Source organism: Strongylocentrotus purpuratus, unplaced genomic scaffold (genome assembly GCF_000002235.5).
Source record: "Strongylocentrotus purpuratus isolate Spur 01 unplaced genomic scaffold, Spur_5.0 spur5_scaffold_15, whole genome shotgun sequence".
In the NCBI taxonomy this organism is placed as follows: Eukaryota; Metazoa; Echinodermata; class Echinoidea; order Camarodonta; family Strongylocentrotidae; genus Strongylocentrotus; species Strongylocentrotus purpuratus.
The window spans coordinates 10,715,291-10,734,776 of NW_022145600.1; the positions used below are offsets into that span (position 1 = coordinate 10,715,291).

Here is a 19,486-nt window from a genome sequence, read left to right on the forward strand (position 1 = left end):
TGTGAATGTAATAATGTACATTAATTTATTGAATATTGAAATAAAATCATATCCAAACGAATTTGTTTAGCAAAATTGTATTTTTCTTCTTTGTTAAACCTTCCTCTATGCTAAATTCAATTATGTTACATAATATTCCATGTTCAATGTGCGATTTATCATATGAATTGAATAGTCTTTATTTGTAGTATATGACTTTTTTATGAATTTTTTATTTTAATTCATGGTCGTTTATTTAAAAAAAATGATTCAAGTATCACAAGCCTAAAGTCAGCCATTCATAATAATCCATAATCACTTATCTCTATATTCATTTTTCTATTATAATAATGTTTGTATTAAACGAGATTTAAAAATATCCTTATTGACACTGCTTCATGGCAAGAAGATCCCTCATATAATTGAGGGGCGGTATTGAGGAGTGCTTTGGACATCAGCATTAATTAGGCCCTTTTACTCGATTCCCATTGACACAAAAAGCCTTCGTCAATGGAGTTATTGCCAAGAGCATGATTATCTTTAAAAATTTAGCATACCATATGTCACATCTTTCCTTTGTTCTAATATACCCTTAAAGATGATCGAAAGCTTATAAAAGAAGTTGTATACATAGCTGGGAAGTTTCACATTATTTAGCCTATACTTATACTAACATTTTATTTATCTGATATTATAGGCAGTTTTATGTGAATAAAAATAAATGAATAGTAACAAAAAAAGAAATGATCCAATTATCCGGAATTACCAAAAAAAAACACTCGTAGTTTTCGGCATTGCATTGGAAATATGACATTTTGCTCAGTTGGGGGGGGGGGGGAAGGTCACCTTTTTTAGGTCGGTCGTGGGCATAATTTTTTTTTTTTTTTTTTTATACAAAAAAAAAAAAAAAAAAAAAAATCAAAAGGGGGGGGGGGGGTTTAGGTTTTTTTTTTAGGGGGGTTTACATACATAAAATTACCAAAGGGGGGGGGGTAAACCCCCAAACCCTCCCCCCCTGCGTACGCGCCTGGTGAGAGGATAGTAACTTCCGTCACCTTCACCCCTCTCATTCACTGGTGAGAGGACACTTTTTTTTTTTTTTTTTTGGTCTCGAAATTTGGAAATTTGACATTTTGCTCAGTTGGGGGGGGGGGGGGGGGGTAAGGTCACCTTTTTTAGGTCGGTCGTGGGCATAATTTTTTTTTTTTTTTTTTTTTTATACAAAAAAAACAACAAAAAAAACAACAAAAAAAACAAAGGGGGGGGGGTTAGGTTTTTTTAGGGGGGTTTACATACATAAAATTACCAAAGGGGGGGGGGGTTAACCCCCCCTCCCCAAACCCTCCCCCCTGCGTACGCGCCTGGTGAGAGGATAGTAACTTCCGTCACCTTCACCCCTCTCATTCACTATGCTCCCTCGCACTTGCGTATTGATGATGATGGGGGGGGGGGGGGGGGGCTTGGGGGAAGTTCTCCCTCAAAAAATTAAATTCAAACGTGGTTTATTTCTAATTCGATACCAGTGAATTACAAATGTTGCTGAAATGGCATTTTTCCCTGAGCTTCCGGGGGCTCGGCCTCCTGGACCCCACCAAATGCCCTGAGGCGGTCCTTGGATGCTCATCTGATCGTAATTACATGCCTAAACCCCCTGAGCTTCTGGAGGCTCCGCCCCCTGTACCCCACTCCAATTAGTGACCTGCATGTCAGTGCAAGTCACAAATAAGGTATCAAAATATGCTACTCTGACCGTAATTAAATTCCTAAAACCCCTGAACTCCCGGGGGATCTGCCCCATGGATGCACATCTCACCTCAATTAGATGCCTAAAACCCCTGAGTTTCATGGGGCTCCGCCCCTTGACCCCTGCCAGGGCTTTGCCCCTGGACCCCACGCCAATTTACGCTCCATTACTTCGCTCGCTTTGCTCTACCTGATCGTAAATATTTAGCCCCCCTCCCCACTTTGAAAAAAACGTTGCCAGGGCCTGCGTAACATGTGAGAGTGGTGGTAATGCGGTTTTTTCTACCCCCCCCCAACGTTTTTGCTCATTACGCCACTGCACCCTCGTCCCTCACATTTCGTCCCCCCCCCCCGGTCATGAAAAGAAATCGCCGCCCCTGCCCAGTACTGCATGTATTACCTATATGAAGCATGTTCCGATTACGTAATATTTCTTTGTAATGTTCGCACATTCAAAAGGTAACGGACGAGAGTATTGAAATTTGCTTGAGGTTGATGTCTAGAGTATTTGCGAACGTGTTTAATTAATTTTGTAATATAATTGATCTGCTGATGTACGGTATTAAGAATTACGTCTACGATGAATATCAAAATATTTAGATGGCCTCAATTCCGACGTGACAAACAAACGAACAAAAACAAACAAACAAAAACAAACAAACAAAAAGCAAGCAAATTAGGCAAACAAACATTAAAAAACGCACACTTATCTTCCTGTATGTCCACATGGTGAACGGAGCTTTATGCCGCAGTGTTGATGAAGGATGCCTGACGCACTCATGACGATAAATGACTGTCCAAGATATTGATTAATTGCCATTATTCAAGGCTTATAGCTGCTTTATCATAATTAAACAAAATAAAATACATGTTTGCAAGTGCGTTGGTGAATATGCACTGCACGCAGGTGTCCGTCTCATTTTTGTCTTTTCTTGTTCTTTGTAAATAGTAATTTGAATAGGAATATTATTTGTCATTTATTTTATATTCGAAAGGTGTTGTAACGATTCAAGCTCTATTTGCTTATGTTTCATCACCTTTGTGCGTTCATTCTTTACACTGTATATTAGTTGCAACTTGTCTTTGATAAAACATTGTTATGTAGTAATGACAGTTGGTCCGAACACCTTGTCATATTTCGAATGTAGGAGGGCATTTAAAGAACCATACTTTTCAGGGGAAATTTTCCAATTATATTATTCCACAACATAAAGTGAATGAAAAAGCTCACAAATCATTTTTCATCTTTCCCAGAAGTTAACATTCTATTTGACACGTACGAATGAAAAGATGGAAAGTCAAAATCAAACATCATGTGAATGGAAGTGGAACATAAACAAAAAACAAAACTATTTTTTTAAAAAGTGAGATAAACACGTTTAGGACGACTTGTTCTCTGGTCGGGTTGGTTGAACGCAAGCCATATACATGTATAACCAATGATCGATGAGCCTTCATAACGTGTTATCTATTTTCTCTCTTCTTTTTTTGAAAAGCTTTTTAAAATATATTTGCAACAATCCAGTGGCGTACCTGGGGTACTCCGTCAGGGGGGGGGGGGGGCAAGCGACCGAAACAAACAAAAAAGGCGATGCTAATTTTCACTTCTGGCGAGTGAGCGAGCAAAAAAAATCTTTAAGTAACGTTTGGTATATAAACTGGTATTGTTGCAAGTTGGGGTGGGAACATTCACTTGTTAGCGACGTTACTTTCATTTTTTTGCAAACGAGTGTAGCGAGCAAGAAAAAAATCACTTCTTTTTTAATAATTGCCACTTAAACTTGGTTCAATTGTCCCATGCAGGGCGCGGGAACAACCCCCTACATTTCTCTTTTTAATGATATTGTAGCAGGTTAGTGGTGGGCACATAATTCCACGTGCTAGCGAGCGTAGCGAGCGAAAAAAAAAAATCACTTCTCTTTTATAGGGAAAATATGGTACATAAAACTTGGGTTCATTGTTCCATGTCAGGGACGTGATTATTAAAAGCGGTGTTATTTCTATTTTTGCGAGCGAGCGAGCAAAAAAATCACTTCTCTTTTATAGGGAAAATATGGTACATAAAACTTGGGTTCATTGTTCCATGTCAGGGACGTGATTATTAAAAGCGGTGTTATTTATATTTTGGCGAGCGAGCGTAGCGAGCGAGCAAAATTTTTGTAATGATAATTGGTTCATAAATTTCAGATTTTTTTGTTGCAGGGCAGGGCTTACACAATCATGTCTAAGGTGATGTGAATTCCGTTTTGGCGAGCACGAGCACACCAAAACTTCTTTGAATAACGTTTGGTACATAATTATTAACTGGTTGTTGCAGGTTGGGGCGGGCACGTTAGCGGTGTCAATTCCATTTTGGCGAGCGAGCATAGCGAGCAAGCAAAAAAAATAAATTCTCTTTTAATAGAAATTAATAAATAAACTTGTTTTTATTGGTGTAGGTCAGGATGGACGCAATCGCATTTAACGCGATTCAATTCCTTTTTGGCGAGAGGGCGAAAAAACTCTTCCATTTTTAATATTATTGCAGGTCAAGGGTGGGCACAATTGTTTCCAAAGCAATGTCTATTCATTTTATTCGCGAGCGAGTGTAGCGAGCGAGAAAAATGAATTAGTCTCTTTTAGTAACATTTGGTACATATATTGTGTGTTATTGTTGCCATGGTTGCAGGTCGGGGCCCCGTCGGGGCAGGCACAATTGTATTCTAGGCAATACTAATCCTTTTCTTTTTTCAGGGGGACGAGCAAGTGAAAACATTTAATACAAAATAGGCTAGCAAGCAGTTCCCGCCAGCGAAGAGTTTCGAATTTGTTATATCACTTATATTTTCCTATTTTCATTTGTTTTAATTTTTGAGGGCCGTATGCGGAATATTTTTCTGGTGGGGGAGGGGGAAAGATGCGTTAAAAGTTTTCGAAGAATCTCAAAAGCAAAAGGAGTGAAGGGAGTTCGAGCGACCGAACTGGTCATGAGGGCAGGCGCGGATTCAGGATTTCTTAGGGGGGGGGGCCCACTTTTTTTTTGGTCCGAAAAAAAATCGTAACGACTCAGCCAGCCGCTAAATAAGCGGGGGGGGGGGGGGGGGGGGAAGAGGACACTTATTTTTTTTCGTTTTGTTCCGTTGGGGGGGGGGGGGTGAGGTCACCATTTTAGGTCAGCCATTGGCATATTTTTGTTTATTTTTTTTAAATTAAAAAAAAAAAAAAAAAAAATCACAGAAAAGGGGGGGGGGGGGGAGTTGCTCCAAAATACACACATAAAAAACCGAAGGGGGAAAACTTTTACGTTTCATTAAATCATTAGAAAAAGAAGACAATTCGTTGTATAGTTTTTTACTCATAATCCTCGTCTTAATTCATCCCCCTCTCCCGCGCAAAGCTAGGAAGCTTTTACGTTTCATTAAATCATTAGAGAAAGAAGACGATTCGTTGTAACGTTCTCAAAAATAATCCTCGTCTGAATACAGGTTTTACGTTTCATTAAATCATTAGCGAAATAAAACGATTTGTTGTACCGTTCTCGACTCTTAATCCTTGTCTAAATTCAGTTTTTCCCCCGCCTCGACGTTTCATTAAATTTTTAGAAAATGAAGACGATTCGTTGTTCCGCTCTCGAAAATAATTTAGTTTCCCCCACCCGCGCAAAGCGCGGAAGCTTTTACTTTTCATTAAATCATTAGAGAAAGAGGAAGATTCGTCGTACCGTTCTCGACTCTTAATCCTTGTCTAAATTCCTTTTCCCCCACCCTCGCAAAGCGCGGAAGCTTTTACTTTTCATTAAATCATTAGAGAAAGAGGACGATTCGTCGTACCGTTCTCGACTCTTAATCCTAGTCAAAATCAATCCCCCCCCCCTTCCGCGCGAAGCGCGGAAGCTTCGACGTTTCATTAAATTATTATAGAAAGAAGACGATTCGTTGTACCGTTCTCGACTCTTAATACTTGTCTGAATTTCAAATATGTTCTTTGTCTATTCCCTTTTCTTCCTACGTCCTCTTCCTTTACACTCCTCTCTTTTTTGGCCGGCGTTTATTGGGGGACCACCCCACCGCCTGCTGTCAGATGAACATATATTGATACCTTGTCCGCCCCGGAAGCTCAGGGGTTTAAGGTTTTAATTTACGGTCAGATTAGCATTCAGGGGTCCGCCTTAGCGCCCTAGACGGGGTCCCGGGGGCAGAGCCCCGGAAGTTCAGGAGTTTAGGCACTTAATTACGGTCAGATGAGCATTATTTTGATAACTTATTGTTACAATGGCAGGTCACTAATTGGCTAGGGGTTCAGGGGGCGGAGCCCCGGAATCTCAAGGGTTTTAGGCACTCAATTACGGTCAGATGAGTATCGAGGGGCCCGTCTAAGGGCTCTTGGTTGGGTCCAGGGGGCAGAGCCCCCACAAGCTCAGGGGTTTCAGGCGTTTAATTACGGTCAGATGAGCATTTTTGATACCTTATTATTTGTGACACTAGCAGGACACTATTTGGCGTGGGGTCCAGGGGGCAGAGCCCCCAGAAATCAGAGGTTTTAGGCATTAAATGACCGTCATATGAGCATCTAAGGGCCCGCCTTTGGGCCCCAAGTGGAATCCAGGCGGCATTTTAGGCATTAATTTTAATCATGGTCAGATGAGCATATTTTGATACCCCATTATAATGTGACACTGGCAGTTAACTATTTTTTCTTTCTCGCTCTCTTTCTTTCTATTTCTCTTTAATATACTTTTTCAAAGAAAGTGTGGGGGGAGGGGCTCGAGGATCCCGATCCCCGCCGTTCCGCGGGCCCTGATATGTAGGCATCTCAAGAAGCATTTTCTTGCCTGGCTGTAAATTTAGGAATTTGTCATTTTCCAACAAACGCATGAAGTGAGGAAAATTATCTCATTTCAGCATTATTTGTTAACCACCGTTATGGAATTATAAATAAACCACGTTTAAATTCTATTTCTCCAACCCCCCCCTCCCCTATCAGTATGCCAGTGGCCCCCCCCCCCTCCGATCTACACCTTGTTGGCTGGAAAAATTGCAACTGATATCCCTTACCTTTCTTCATTCTCTTTTTTTCCTTTCCCTTTCTCTCCTCTTTCACTTTCCCTTCCCTTCCTATTTAGGTTTGCTGGGGGGGGGGGGGGGTAGGGTAGGGGTATGGTCATTTTGGTCCCCAACCCGCTCCACACATTGTTGGCGGGATTAACCGCAACTAATCTCCGCTTCTTTTCTCCCTTTTCTTTTTTTCTTCCTCTTTTTGTTCCCTTTTAGCTCTCCTCTTTTCCTTTTCCTTCCTTCTCTTTTTTTTTTAGCGGGGACGGGGGGGGGGGGGGGGGGGGCTAGGGTCTTTTGCCCCCCCCCCTCGATCCACAACTTGTTGGCGGGAAAATTGCAACTGATATCCCCTTCTTTTCTTTTCTTCTTCCTATTTTGTCCTTCCCTTTATCTCCTCTTTATCTTTTTTCTTTACCTTTCCTTCCTTCTCTTTTATTTTTTTATTGGGGGGGGGGGGGAGGGGGAGGCAAGTCCTCCCCCCCCCGATCTCCTTCTTCCCTCTTTTCTTTTCTTCTTCCTCTTTTTTCCCCTTTCTCTCCTCTTTCCCTTCTTTTCCTTCTCTCTCTCTCTTCTTTTTTTTTTTTTTTTTTGCGGGGGGGGGGGGGGGCCAAGGCACGCTCGGCCCCCCCCCCTGGATCCGCGCCTGCATGAGGGTACATTTGCATTTTCAAAAATAGAATTGAAAGATTTGGTATAGGCCTACACTACATTTTCAGGAAAAAAACTGTACGTTTTCAAAATATCTGTGGTCAACTGCCCCCCCCCCCCTGGTGCGTACGGCCATGGTCTTTTTTTTTAAATTTCCCCATTTTTATTCCTTTCCTTTTCTTTTCCCTTTTTCTTCCTTTTCTCTTCTTCTTCCTTTTTTCTTTCCTTTTTTTCCTTTTTTCTCTTTCTTTCCTTTTTTCTTTCCTTTTCCTTTTTTCTTTTTCTTTCCTTTCCTTTCTTTTCTTTTCTTTCCCCTTTTTCTTTTTTTTCCCTGGAGCCCGTCAGGGGGGCACTCTGCCCCCCCCTGCCCCCCATAGGTACGCCAGTGCAACAATCTCATCACTCAGATTACCCTAATGCTTGATTGTACATAATGCAACTAAGATATAAATGTTAAAATGATACGTGGGGAAGTTGGTGTAACGTACGGCGCATGCAGGGAAACGGTAAAATAAATAAAGCTGATTCTACATCTGACCAAGTCGTCCCCACTTACCAAACCAAACTCGACAACTAAGCCATTGGTATGATAAGCACGTCCTATTCTTCGTCCAACACCAAACACGGTCTGTGTTTCCAAAAGCTTGACAAGGTGTCACTAAACATGTCAAAAATTATGTTTGAAGTACAAATACCCAAAGTTTACACCATGTTTAGTTTGCTCGCTCCGCAGTATCTGTTCTTGTCTCAAGATATGGGACAAAATCTAATTTGGGGTTCTAATTTCTTCTACGACCTCTACCTTAATTCATATCCTCTACTTACTTCGAGTGGTATTATATTCTGCTCTCTGATACGATCATAGGTTGGATGTGAGTGAGGTTTTACGTGATAGCAGTTTAAGGTGACCTGATTGAAAGCACGAACAAAAATCACACTCAAGATAATCGAGTAAACGAAACGATAGAGGATAGAGAGGGTCGAGATACAAGGGAAGGGACAGAAGGAGGGAAGAAAGAGAAAGAAAGAGAGAGAGAGAGAGAGAGATATGGAGAGAGATAGAGAGAGATAGAGAGAAGAAGAGAGATAGAGAAAGAGAGGAGAGGAGGAGACGGAGGAGTAAAACGACCAAACTAAACTCGGGCATATTTTTAAAGCCCGGCGCACACTATACGATCTGGTTACGATCCGAATTTGGAAGAATTTGTGACAGCATTTGATATAAACATTCATACGTGTACAATCTTAACGAGCGAGGATCTAAATAGTTATTACGATTAATAAAATCTAAGTTTCAAGAGATTTGACGCTTCTTGAAAAGAAAGTAAACAACATATCACAGTTTCATTTCAAAAGGAGCTAAATCCGTTTCATTCCAAAAGGAGCTAAATCCATGTTTCATTCCAAAAGGAGCTAAATCCACAAAATCTAAAAAAAATTGTTAAAATCACAAGTAACTGGTAGATTGTTTTTCTTATCATATATTATTGGTCAAGGGCGACACCTTTAAGATATATAACAGCATGACGGTACATGGCTAAAGGGAAAGTGGAGAAATAAAAAAGGTGATTTACTCAGAAGTACCCAAAGTGGATTTAGCTCCTTTTGGAATGAAACCGATTTGGATTTAGCTCCTTTTGGAATGAAACATGATATTGTACCTAAATGTTTTCATACTTCCTGGTGAAATTTTTGAATGTGATATAGTGCATTTTGTCCCCATGTAGGAAATCATTATTTTAAGACAAATAACCCAATTTTAATAACAAAATATGGATTTAGCTCCTTTTGGAATCAAGCTCTTCATATAGTCTTTGACAATGTCAGTACTTTGGCCAGTGATTTAATTGACCAATTTAATATCTTTTTTGGAAATTTAGACCCACAACTCCACAGGGCAACTGGCGTGTCCGAATATGGTCTACTGGCGGCTATCCATCTACGGGGTGTCACAGTACATCTGACATCTCATATTCATCCCAATGAAGGTTTTTTTTCCACGGAATAAACCTTCAAAATGTCAATAGTAAATGCATTCACCACATTCATTTCAAAAAATGTTATTAACAAATAAAAACGGATGAAGCGAAACGAATTTAAACAAACTTCAAATTTAATACTCAATATTAATAGCAACCTTAAAACAAAAATCGGGCGTTGAGATAATTGTCCTACATCTGAAAGCGCCATATTGTATACACAGAGAAAAAGAGGTTTAAATTTATAGGGAGTAAGATGCTTGTCGCATAAGCGACACCCCTCAGGGAGTAAATTTACTCCCCAATGTAGGGAGTAAATTTACACCTTACAAGAAGGTGTACATGTGCACCCCAAGGTTATGATTTCTTATGCACAGCATCAACCAATTGATCATCCCTCGCGCAATCAATCATCCCTGCTTCTATTCACCTAATAGTCACTGATTATCACCCTTTTGTCTATCTTTCATTGCTCTCACCTGTTTTACGAGTTACATGTCGAAAAGCTTTATTGCTTAATACCTAAACAACAGCTAGTGTGAACTCAAGACAAGTGCAGGCTGGCCTGGATGGATCAAATGTAGTGGAAATACCTAAATACACAATCCTGCCTTCTCGAACACGTATAAGAAGGCAAATATGTACTAGTTAGTTATCAAATATAACCTTCGGTACAAAAGGGGTACAACCCCTTATTCTTGATCAGATAACTTTCACACAAATAATATGCCCAAATGAAACATGATAATTCCCCAACATGACTAAAATATGTCAATTATGCTAATTTCCCTTTATTTGGCAGTACCTATTTCAACACGGTGAGCCATTGCTGTAGCGCATATGCACTCACAAATAGGGTGTAAAATTACACCCTTAAATGACTTTTCTGTACACCCTTGCGTATTTCCGTGTTTTACTCCCTAAAAGTTGTAATAGGGGGCGCCCTATTTTTCCAATTTCGTTTTACTCCCCAAAACACATTTTATTTCTCTGTGTGTACGTCACGAACAATCATCATTTACTATCCTACCCCTTGTTCTTTTCAGATTTTTTTCTCAAAAACTCTCTGATTTCAATGACGTTGTTAACTGAATAAAATGGATTGTATTATATTTCATTTATTTCTACGACCGTGACGTCATGCCAACAAAGACCGTCATGCAAAGAGATCGATTTAAGATTCTGTGTGTAAATTATTAGCGAATGTTACCTGCGTGTAATTCCTCAATCTATCTTGGTCCGAAAGTATTTTGGCGAAGTGTCAATTGCTTCAACGATGAAAAATTCTTATCGAGAGAAGCCTTTTTTTTTTGGATGGAGAAACACACAAAAACTCAAACAACGCTGTACGAAACTTTTTGTTTCTAACCGAATAGATAATTGGATTTGAACAAGAATATACGAAAGCTAAGCAGACGAATATCCGGTAAAGGTCCGAGTACAAGAAGGTTCGATAAAGGTCGAGGTTGAAAAGAAAGAAACAAATTTGATCCGGCGACCAGCAGACAATATAAGTTACGACGACAATTAGCCCAGTTCGTGTCATTCTTTGCTTTGTCTGTAAGAGCTTCAGCGAGGGTGGGGGCACGTGTCCGTTGACCTGAAAACTCCGCGCCAGAGCATGAAGTTCCCGGATGATGGCAAAATGGCTGCCGGTCATGATGGAGACTGGAATCAGGTATTCAAACATGAAAAGCAGGACTCCCGCAGTCACGTGCACTCCGCGTGTCGGGAATTTAGTCACACAGGTATAGTGCATGCTGTCGTGGCTAGAAATAGTCAGAATGTAGAGATTCAAAATGGCGGATCCGAGCCAGGACAGTCCAACTAGGCGGACTGATCGTTTGACTGTGAATAGAAACCTGAATCGGAACGGATACTTGACAGCAACTAGCCGCTCTACGGATATTACGGTGAGTATGAACACTGAAGCAACCACGGATATCCACATTAAAATATTTGAATACTCGATCCGGCAGTAGAGCATGCCCTTCCAGTTTGGAGGCACCGTTATGAAACTGGGGCGTGGTATCATCCAGAACGACGTCAAGAAGTCGGCTACTGAAAGACTGCCGATAAGAACGTTGGCCGTGAACTGGACAGGGCGACGTCGGCGTACGATCACGGCGATGACGAGAAGGTTTCCGACCATACCGGTTATAGAAAGTACGAGTTGAACTATGACCCACCATGTCCACATAAATGGAGCCCATTCCCATTCACTCTCATCAGAAATGTTCGTACCATTCATTCTCCGTGATTTAAATTCTGCAAATACAAAAAGGTATAATTAAAAGGATCAAATTGTTGTACGCGATTTCACTATTAAAATAAAATGAGTTGACATGCACATGCGTCGAAAGGCAAGACGAAAAGAAGAAAAATAATTCAAGAGAAAATGAATAAACGAATATAATCCAAGAATGAGGAATCTCAGCAATTAGCCTATGTGGCGCCATTTTCCAGTTTTTAAAAGAAAGTGCACAGGCAGGCACATATTGAATTAAAATACACTGAGGGGTAAAATAAGAAGTAAAATACTTGTGGATCGTTAATAGGGAGCCACAATTTATACGTGTGAATGCCCTATCAGTTATCATTATATTATTATGAATATAACTATAGTCAGCCTTTCTTGACCAAATTATCATTCATCATTTGATACTTATAAGCATAATCAGTATTCCGGCAAGAAAAATAAATGTTCGCGATTTTGTTTTCGCGTTAAAACTGTGTACGTACCTTTAAAATTAGAGTATTCTTCGCTGGTTGTAGGCTCGATGAATAGTATAATACATTGTGATAGTTTTATTGCTAAATACATGTACGTAACTATATAAGAGGCAAGATGCTGGCGGAAGATGGATGTATCATTCTGGGAAGAGTATACATCTTTGACAATGTTCGAGTATATGCGCTGCATATATAGCAAAGTGTATGTAAACATTTTCTTATTGGTCGTTTTCTGATTCCCCAAATCTCTTTTCGTGTAATCAATACGTTCTGAACAAGTAACTAAAATAGGCGCCCCCTTTATCGAATTGTCGTGCTTTTAAAGTTGTTTGACAAGTCCGCAACAACAAAGGAATCTGGTTTATTTCGTATTTCACCTCCTCCCTCTCTCTCCCTTGACGTAACTCAAGATCTTCTTCTTCTTCTTTTCTCTCTTTTGAATCAACGCTAGATTATTCAGATTACCTCTGAATGGATTATTCCTGCAGACTCGAAACATCACATATCCTGTACATAGACATTTAGCTCTCTTTTGGGTTGCTCCATTTTTTCATAGGGGTAATTTTAAGATCGGGTTGTACCGTTGTAGCATTCACTTGTAAAAAGTAAACAAAATGCTGTAAATATGGAAACTTGTTGTTTCAGATGTTTCATGAAACTTCTGAACATTATCATGTTAAATTCATGTGTATTCACATTATTGTGGTAACAAATTAAATTGCATTGATAGCTCAAGAAACATTTATCTACAAATAATGTCAAGTGTCATTTTTATTTAAAGGAAATCAATTCTTTTGAAAGGTACAATTCAAATAAGGAAATGTGCTGCTTATTGTAGCAACACAACAAACAACTTTTATAGAGATAAATGATTCTGATGAGACATTCCATGAATAAGCATGTTTGAAGCATTTAAGTGCTCCTTAAAACTAAAGATACTGTAAATCAACATTGTGGGCAAAAATAATGAATATTCAGGAATTTTATGTAGGATTTGGTTTTTAAAATCAATCTTGTGCTACAACATGCACCCATACAAGAAGAGATATTTCTAAACCAAATTTCAAGCAAGTATAAATCAGAAAGTTTTAATCTTGTCCTTTGATGTACCAAGTGAAATAAGTAACAAGTATTCTTGTATTGTCGTCATATAGTCATGTTCCTCGATTTTTATTCAAAATAGTCTGTACAAGTAAAAGTGTTTTTGTTCGTTTACAGTTTATTGGTATGTATAGATTTATCCATTTTCTCTGTAAATATAATTCTGTGTTTCAAATTTGTGAAGAATTTTGCGTAGTTTTTTTGAGATCCTTTTTCATCTAGATATATTACATTTCTGTATCAAACAATGATACAAGTGTAGGAAAGGAAAATTACATTTGAATACACAGGGAATTGGTCGAGGTTCCCAAATGGAGAAAAGAAATATCACCTTCATGTAGGAGTTAAATTGAATATTTAGATGTTTGTGTTCTTCATGTCTTATGTTCAATGTAATTTCCAGTTTGATGCATGGGACATTATTTATTGTAAACCCATGTGTTTTCCCAGTGCTCTTGACAACAGTTATTACAAAATATAATGGACTTTTAATTTGAATTAAGCTTTCAAAAATACGAATGGATTTTTCAAAAATATAAATTGAGTTTTCAAAAATGTGAATAGCGTTTCCAAAAATATGAATGGAGCTCATATCGTAAACTTACTTAAAAAAATCTTTGGAGCTGTTGGTCAAAATTCACACTGATACATATATCGTTATCTATGTCCATGAGACAGCAATGGTGCTATGTCTGAGTAATTACGGGTGTCACTCCTTAACGAAAGTATGAAAGAAAAACAAATTTCATGATGCTGCCATAAATCTAATTTTCCTCAATCTCCACTGGTAGATATATCATTAGTTGGCTTATTAGTTGGTTGAATTTAGCCCGCACATCTCAATTTACCATTGAAATTCCATGATTTGTAAGTGGCTGTGGTGCTAATAGAGGCAGCACTATAATTGTTCACCCATTCAAGAAAGGACTTTTTACAACGTTAAGGCTACTTTTTCTTCTTGAAATTGGCAACACCGGTATATATTTTTCAGAATGGTATGAACAAACTGAGATTGAAAACCCTTTAAACATTTTGCCAATTCAAGGATGATAACTTGGACAATTGTCCAGCATATAGGCACAAAACCAGAGTGCCATTGACTTTTTAAATGAAACAGATGTTTTAGGCATTTAAAGGGAAATACTTTGTGATAAATGTGTCTCATCTTCACGTGTTATTCTACAAGTTTTGTGTCTGTACATAGAATATCATTCATTTTTGGAAGGCTTTTGCTGGTGTTCTATCAGAAATCTTGTATGGTTTGTGTCATCTAATGTTGGTAAGTTGTTATTAAATTGCAACATTTGTTTAATAAATGTCATGGCTGTGTCTTTTTTATTCCTTTGAATGCCAGTGTACATCATTGTTTAATTTTTCTTTTTGTATGAAAAATAAAATATGTTTAAGTGTACATTTAATGTTACTTTGGAGAATCCTGTAGTAAAAATCAAACGGTCATTAAAATGGGTCATAATTTTGAAAGACTTTTATATTCCCTCTTTAGGGTGAAATGCAGTGGCTGGAATCCCATAACAAATGTAATTTTAAATGAAATGCAAGTTGATGGGGACATTCTCTCCAGGTTCATCCTTCCTCTTCCTGATGTATTTTTTCTTCCTCTTCCTGATGTATTTTTTCTTCCAATATTTCCCTCATTCTTTAATTCTTCCTCTCTCTCTCCCATCACTCTCCCATCACTCTGGCATGAAAACAAAGTATTACACAAGCATGAGAGTGTTGGGTTACTCGTTAATTATTATAACATAGTTATATGCACAATATAGTGACAGTAAGAAGACCTAAAATTGTCTCGGGGACCATTCTAACTTGTAAATTGGCACTTTCTAACTAAATTCGCTTTCCAGTATGATTGCGATGTACATGTACATACATATTTCACAGTTAGTTAACATAACTATCATTTTTATACGATCAATACAAACATCTATTTGTATCTCCTGATATATATAATTATATATATATTTATCCACAAAAAGCTGAAGCTGATTATAATGATGAAAAATAGATTTCTATTTTCTCACAAAAATCAAGTAAAACATTTGCAATGCTATACATAATAATGGACACAAACATCAACTCCAAATATTTTTATATCTTAACAATTTTGTCTTCAGATGACACTTTATAATGAATCATAATATTGCATTTTGTAGTCGAGTGGCATTTAAATACGTGTACAACTGTATATAAGAATGACTTAAAGAGAAACGTCTACATACAATACAATACAGAGGGCATGCCAACCTTTATGATGGGGCTACTTTTGATGTGCGTTAAATAAATACAGATAAATAAATGGCCAACAGGAGTTGGTATGGATAAACTGACCAAACCCCAACCAATAAAACTTGTAGTTTATGTGTTATAAATCTGAGTAAAACAGCTATAAACAGAATGATAGAAAATGGACTCCACATCAACGTAGAATATACTATAATTTATAAATTTGACAATCTAATGTCATAATTATTCTATTCAGTCTTGTCTCAAAATCATTTTTTTCTTTCGCATTCTGTTCAGTTCGGTTCATATTAAAGCGATACTGAACTGATAGCGTTTATTGGACAGTGCCATCTTATGGTCAACTTGCCAACAGAGCGTAACTCGGCTGACCTGAGATGGCGCTAGAGGGAATTTTTCGGCAGTGTACAGTATGGCTTTAAAGTAACAATTAAATTGTACTACACTCTTATTTCCACGGCGTCAAATTTCACTCTAAATGGCGTCAGCTGGGAGTCAACTCTATTCCTAGTTTAAGTGACACGGATTCCGAATCAATTTGACTCGGATTGTGTGGCATCAGCTGAGAATTGACTCAATTCAGAGTCAAGATATGACTCCTTTTCCGTGTCACTTTAACTAGGAATAGAGTTGACTCCCAGCTGACGCCATTTAGAGTGAAATTTGACGCTGTGGAAATAAGAGTGTAGGTCTGATTCTTGTTTTTATTTGCTCTGCCTTTGAACTCGCCAATATACAATTTGCACAACTTGCCTAATCAAGGCAGTGAAGTCGTGGGGAAATATGTACGTATGCGCAGATGTAAAATTTGTAATCAATTTCAGGTATATATACATGTGTGTATGTCGTACTAATATACTGAAAAATAACATTGATTATTTGGTCGTTATTCACGCAGTGGCAGATCCAGGGGGGGTGGGGGAAGCGGGGCCCTCTCCCCTGGTACAAAAATACAATTAAAACACGTTAATTTTACATTTGTTGGGAGATGGGCCTCCCCTAGCGCTCAAAGGGGAGTGCAATTTTTCAAATTTTCGAGCCCCCCCCCAAAAAAAAAAATAGTACTCACTACACCTCCCCCCCCCCGGTGATGCGTCCCCCTACTGAGTCCATCACTAAAAGGATTTGTCGCCGTGGCTTTACATTGTTTAACGTCTTTGAAAACAAATCTCCCCACAACAAGGCTGCAGCTAAATGGCGCCAACAAATTCCCCTCATCACACAGTCTACATGGTGTAGCCAAGAACTTCACATCTCAGTGCGATAACCCCTCTCCGTGCATACGTCTTAGGATGAACGCGAACCAGTCTGGTGACAATAGGCTCAGGCAGCAGAGAAGTGACGGGAGATGACTTGTCGTAATTGGCGGGAAACACCTAATGAACAAAGTCGAAGAGAGGAAGTTCAATACAACTTACAATGACTATACTTTTATCAAACTATATAAATTTAAATTAAAGCTGATATTAAAAGATGAAACGATATAAAGTTTAGAGGTCATAGCGAGTTGTTTAGTGATATATTATACAGGTTTAAACGGATAGGAATACTGTTCATGATACGAAAAAGTAAACGACAGGCAGTCACAAGGCCAGATAACCCTACTAAAACAGAAATTGACTCGACCAACACTTTCACATTGTAAGGGAAAAAGCAGGTATTATATACACCTACCCCGCCGGTTTATAGTCCATCCAAGCAGTATTCTGCCCCCTCTTTTTACATTTTACCGCTGCTTCGGTCTCTTGAACCTCGGTCTCGGTCAACTCGCAGAATACCAGACCAGAAATTTCTTTGGTCTCTTGTATATGACGTTCGGTCTGGTGGACTTTTATTCTGTTAAAACAGCTTTGTCGCTAGACTATTTTTAGAGTAAAATCTTCCACCCCCCGTAAAGAGGATAATTAGTTTTTACAACTTTCCGACAAGGCTCAACAAGATTTTGGAATGGGAGCGGTCACCCCCACAGACTAGTAGGACACACCTTAAAGATACTATGTCCCATTTGCAGGCCCCCCAAAATGAAAAAGTTAAATTCCAACTGCATTTGAAAGAAAATACTTATTTAGAACTTCCCTAAAAAAGTTGGGGCTTGAAAATGTCTTCAAGTGGGAAAATAATGAATATCAGTTGTCAAATCGACTTCAGGGCTATAAAGCCCAAAAGTAATAGTCTTGATTTTCAGACAATAATATTGTACCGAATGGTCATACGTTTTATGCTACGCAAAGATTCAATCAGTTTAATCTTGGCCATCACAAGAAGTGGGTTATTGATGTAGACAAATGCTCATGTAGCCTTTACAACTCTTTTCATGTATGTTATTACCAAAGAAGAAAAAAGCCAGTCAGTCACTCAATAGTGTCTGACAGTGAAGTCTAGCAAGTAAACGGGTTTCCTTGCATAATTTGAATACGAGGACACTGCTAACGTTTAAATTTCACAGATAGGACATACATGACATATTCATAATTCCTACAAAGTTCTACAGAATTTGAGGTTGGCTGCAAAAGGGACATAGTACCTTTAAAGTGTGAAACTTCGGCCTACTATAAAAATACATCATCAGAACATGATCATAGAGACTATCAAGAAAACCAACCAAGATTTATTTCAATACCCTGGTGTTATCTCCCATTACAATTTTCTTAAGATTATTTTTGGAAAGCCTCGCGATCGTGTTCTCGTAGACCAATTTGTTTTTCTTTGCCTTACCCTTGTCGATCCACACTCTTCCCATTCTTGCCAATCGATGTCATTTGTCGAGAAGGAGAGCGAGAAGGATGTCGTCCAATCCTTGTTGACTGGATGGCCACGCCCTTGTGTGATAACTCCTGTCACGCGATGATCAGTCACAAGGTCGATCTGAAATAATAATAATAATAATCTTTTAAAGTCCACTCCAAATTTTATTAAGTTAAACCTAAAATGGAAATTCTTTTTGTCCAATTGATCGTGAGCCCCGCAGCCTCTGAGCAGCGCCAGATCGACGTTGCTCTATCCCTTATTGTTGAACGTAAAACAAGGTAGCAGCAACTCCCGTCTTTTAACGTCTTTTGGTATGACGCGGTAAAAGTGTACAAATCACCAAAACATATTCGCTCTGAATGCTGGGGATTCAATGTCGCTAATATAATCATGTAGTTAAAATATGAGCTTCAAATATACGTTAAAAGAGATATTTCAAATTGAAATACATCCTCAATCATCATAAAAGCGACTTGTGAGTAGACAATTCGACGCATCCACGCGCGCCAGCATATAAAGGCTCACACTGAACCCAAGCTCCTTGTGTCGGGTTTTTATATATTCGTCATTTTCTTCATCCTCCAAGTTATTTGAGGTTGGTTTATACATTTTAGCTGTACATAAATTATTTTTTAGCTGATTAGTACCATTCGAAGACATACGTGTATAAGCTTGGGTTCTCATGGGGAATTCTATAGCATTAGGGTATTTATGCGATAACACAATCTGATATTATGAGGCACTGGGTGTGGCCTTTACTTTTGCAACCGACAGGTCTTATAAAATGCACTGCACCTTCCACCAACCTCCCCATAAGAGGTGGAAAATCGTTATTAAATTGTATGAATTTGATGAATTACCAATTTGTTGACACACACAAACACACGCACGCACATAACTCACACATACCCCCACACACAAAGTAGTAAAAGATAGAAAAAGAAAACGAATGGCCATCAGACTGAGTGAATTTGTTAATGGCCTCTATCCAGAGAGAGAGAGAGAGAGATAGAGAGGGGGAGAGAGAGAGAGAGAGAGAGAGAGAGGGGGGGGGGGGATCTAAGAGAAGAGATGTAGCCTACCTTTAACCATGGGTTTGGATCATTTGTGTTAGGTATCCATGCTCCAGGAGAAACACCCGAGATCGCATCCAGATTCAATCGAGCATATAGAAGGCTCCTTGATCAGGGTCAGAGAGTGACGATACAGTTATACTGGCGTTTGCTATCCTCCCATCCTTCATACCTAGTTTCTCCCCAT

The 19,486-nt window shown here is 38.8% G+C and overlaps 1 protein-coding gene across 1 annotated transcript; it reads right to left on the bottom strand.

Moving 5' to 3' along the window:
- Positions 1-9,904: 9,904 nt before the first annotated feature.
- LOC115924128 (D(1A) dopamine receptor-like) lies at positions 9,905-11,633 on the bottom strand. Its single transcript, XM_030985939.1, has 2 exons — positions 10,936-11,633; positions 9,905-9,947 (listed from the first exon to the last, which is right to left on the bottom strand). Exons 1-2 carry the CDS (start codon positions 11,631-11,633, stop codon positions 9,905-9,907), a joined length of 741 nt encoding a protein of 246 aa, XP_030841799.1.
- Between the last annotated feature and the right edge of the window lie 7,853 nt (positions 11,634-19,486).

What these genes read in the sequence shown, in the direction of transcription:
- LOC115924128 (XM_030985939.1), bottom strand. Translation starts at nt 11,633, where the DNA reads ATGAATGGTACGAACATTTCTGATGAGAGTGAATGGGAATGGGCTCCA. An exon ending in CTGAAGCTCTTACAGACAAA is followed by an intron (nt 9,948 to 10,935) that starts GCAAAGAATGAC and finishes TGATCCATCCAG; the next exon opens with GCCAGCCTGCACTTGTCTTG.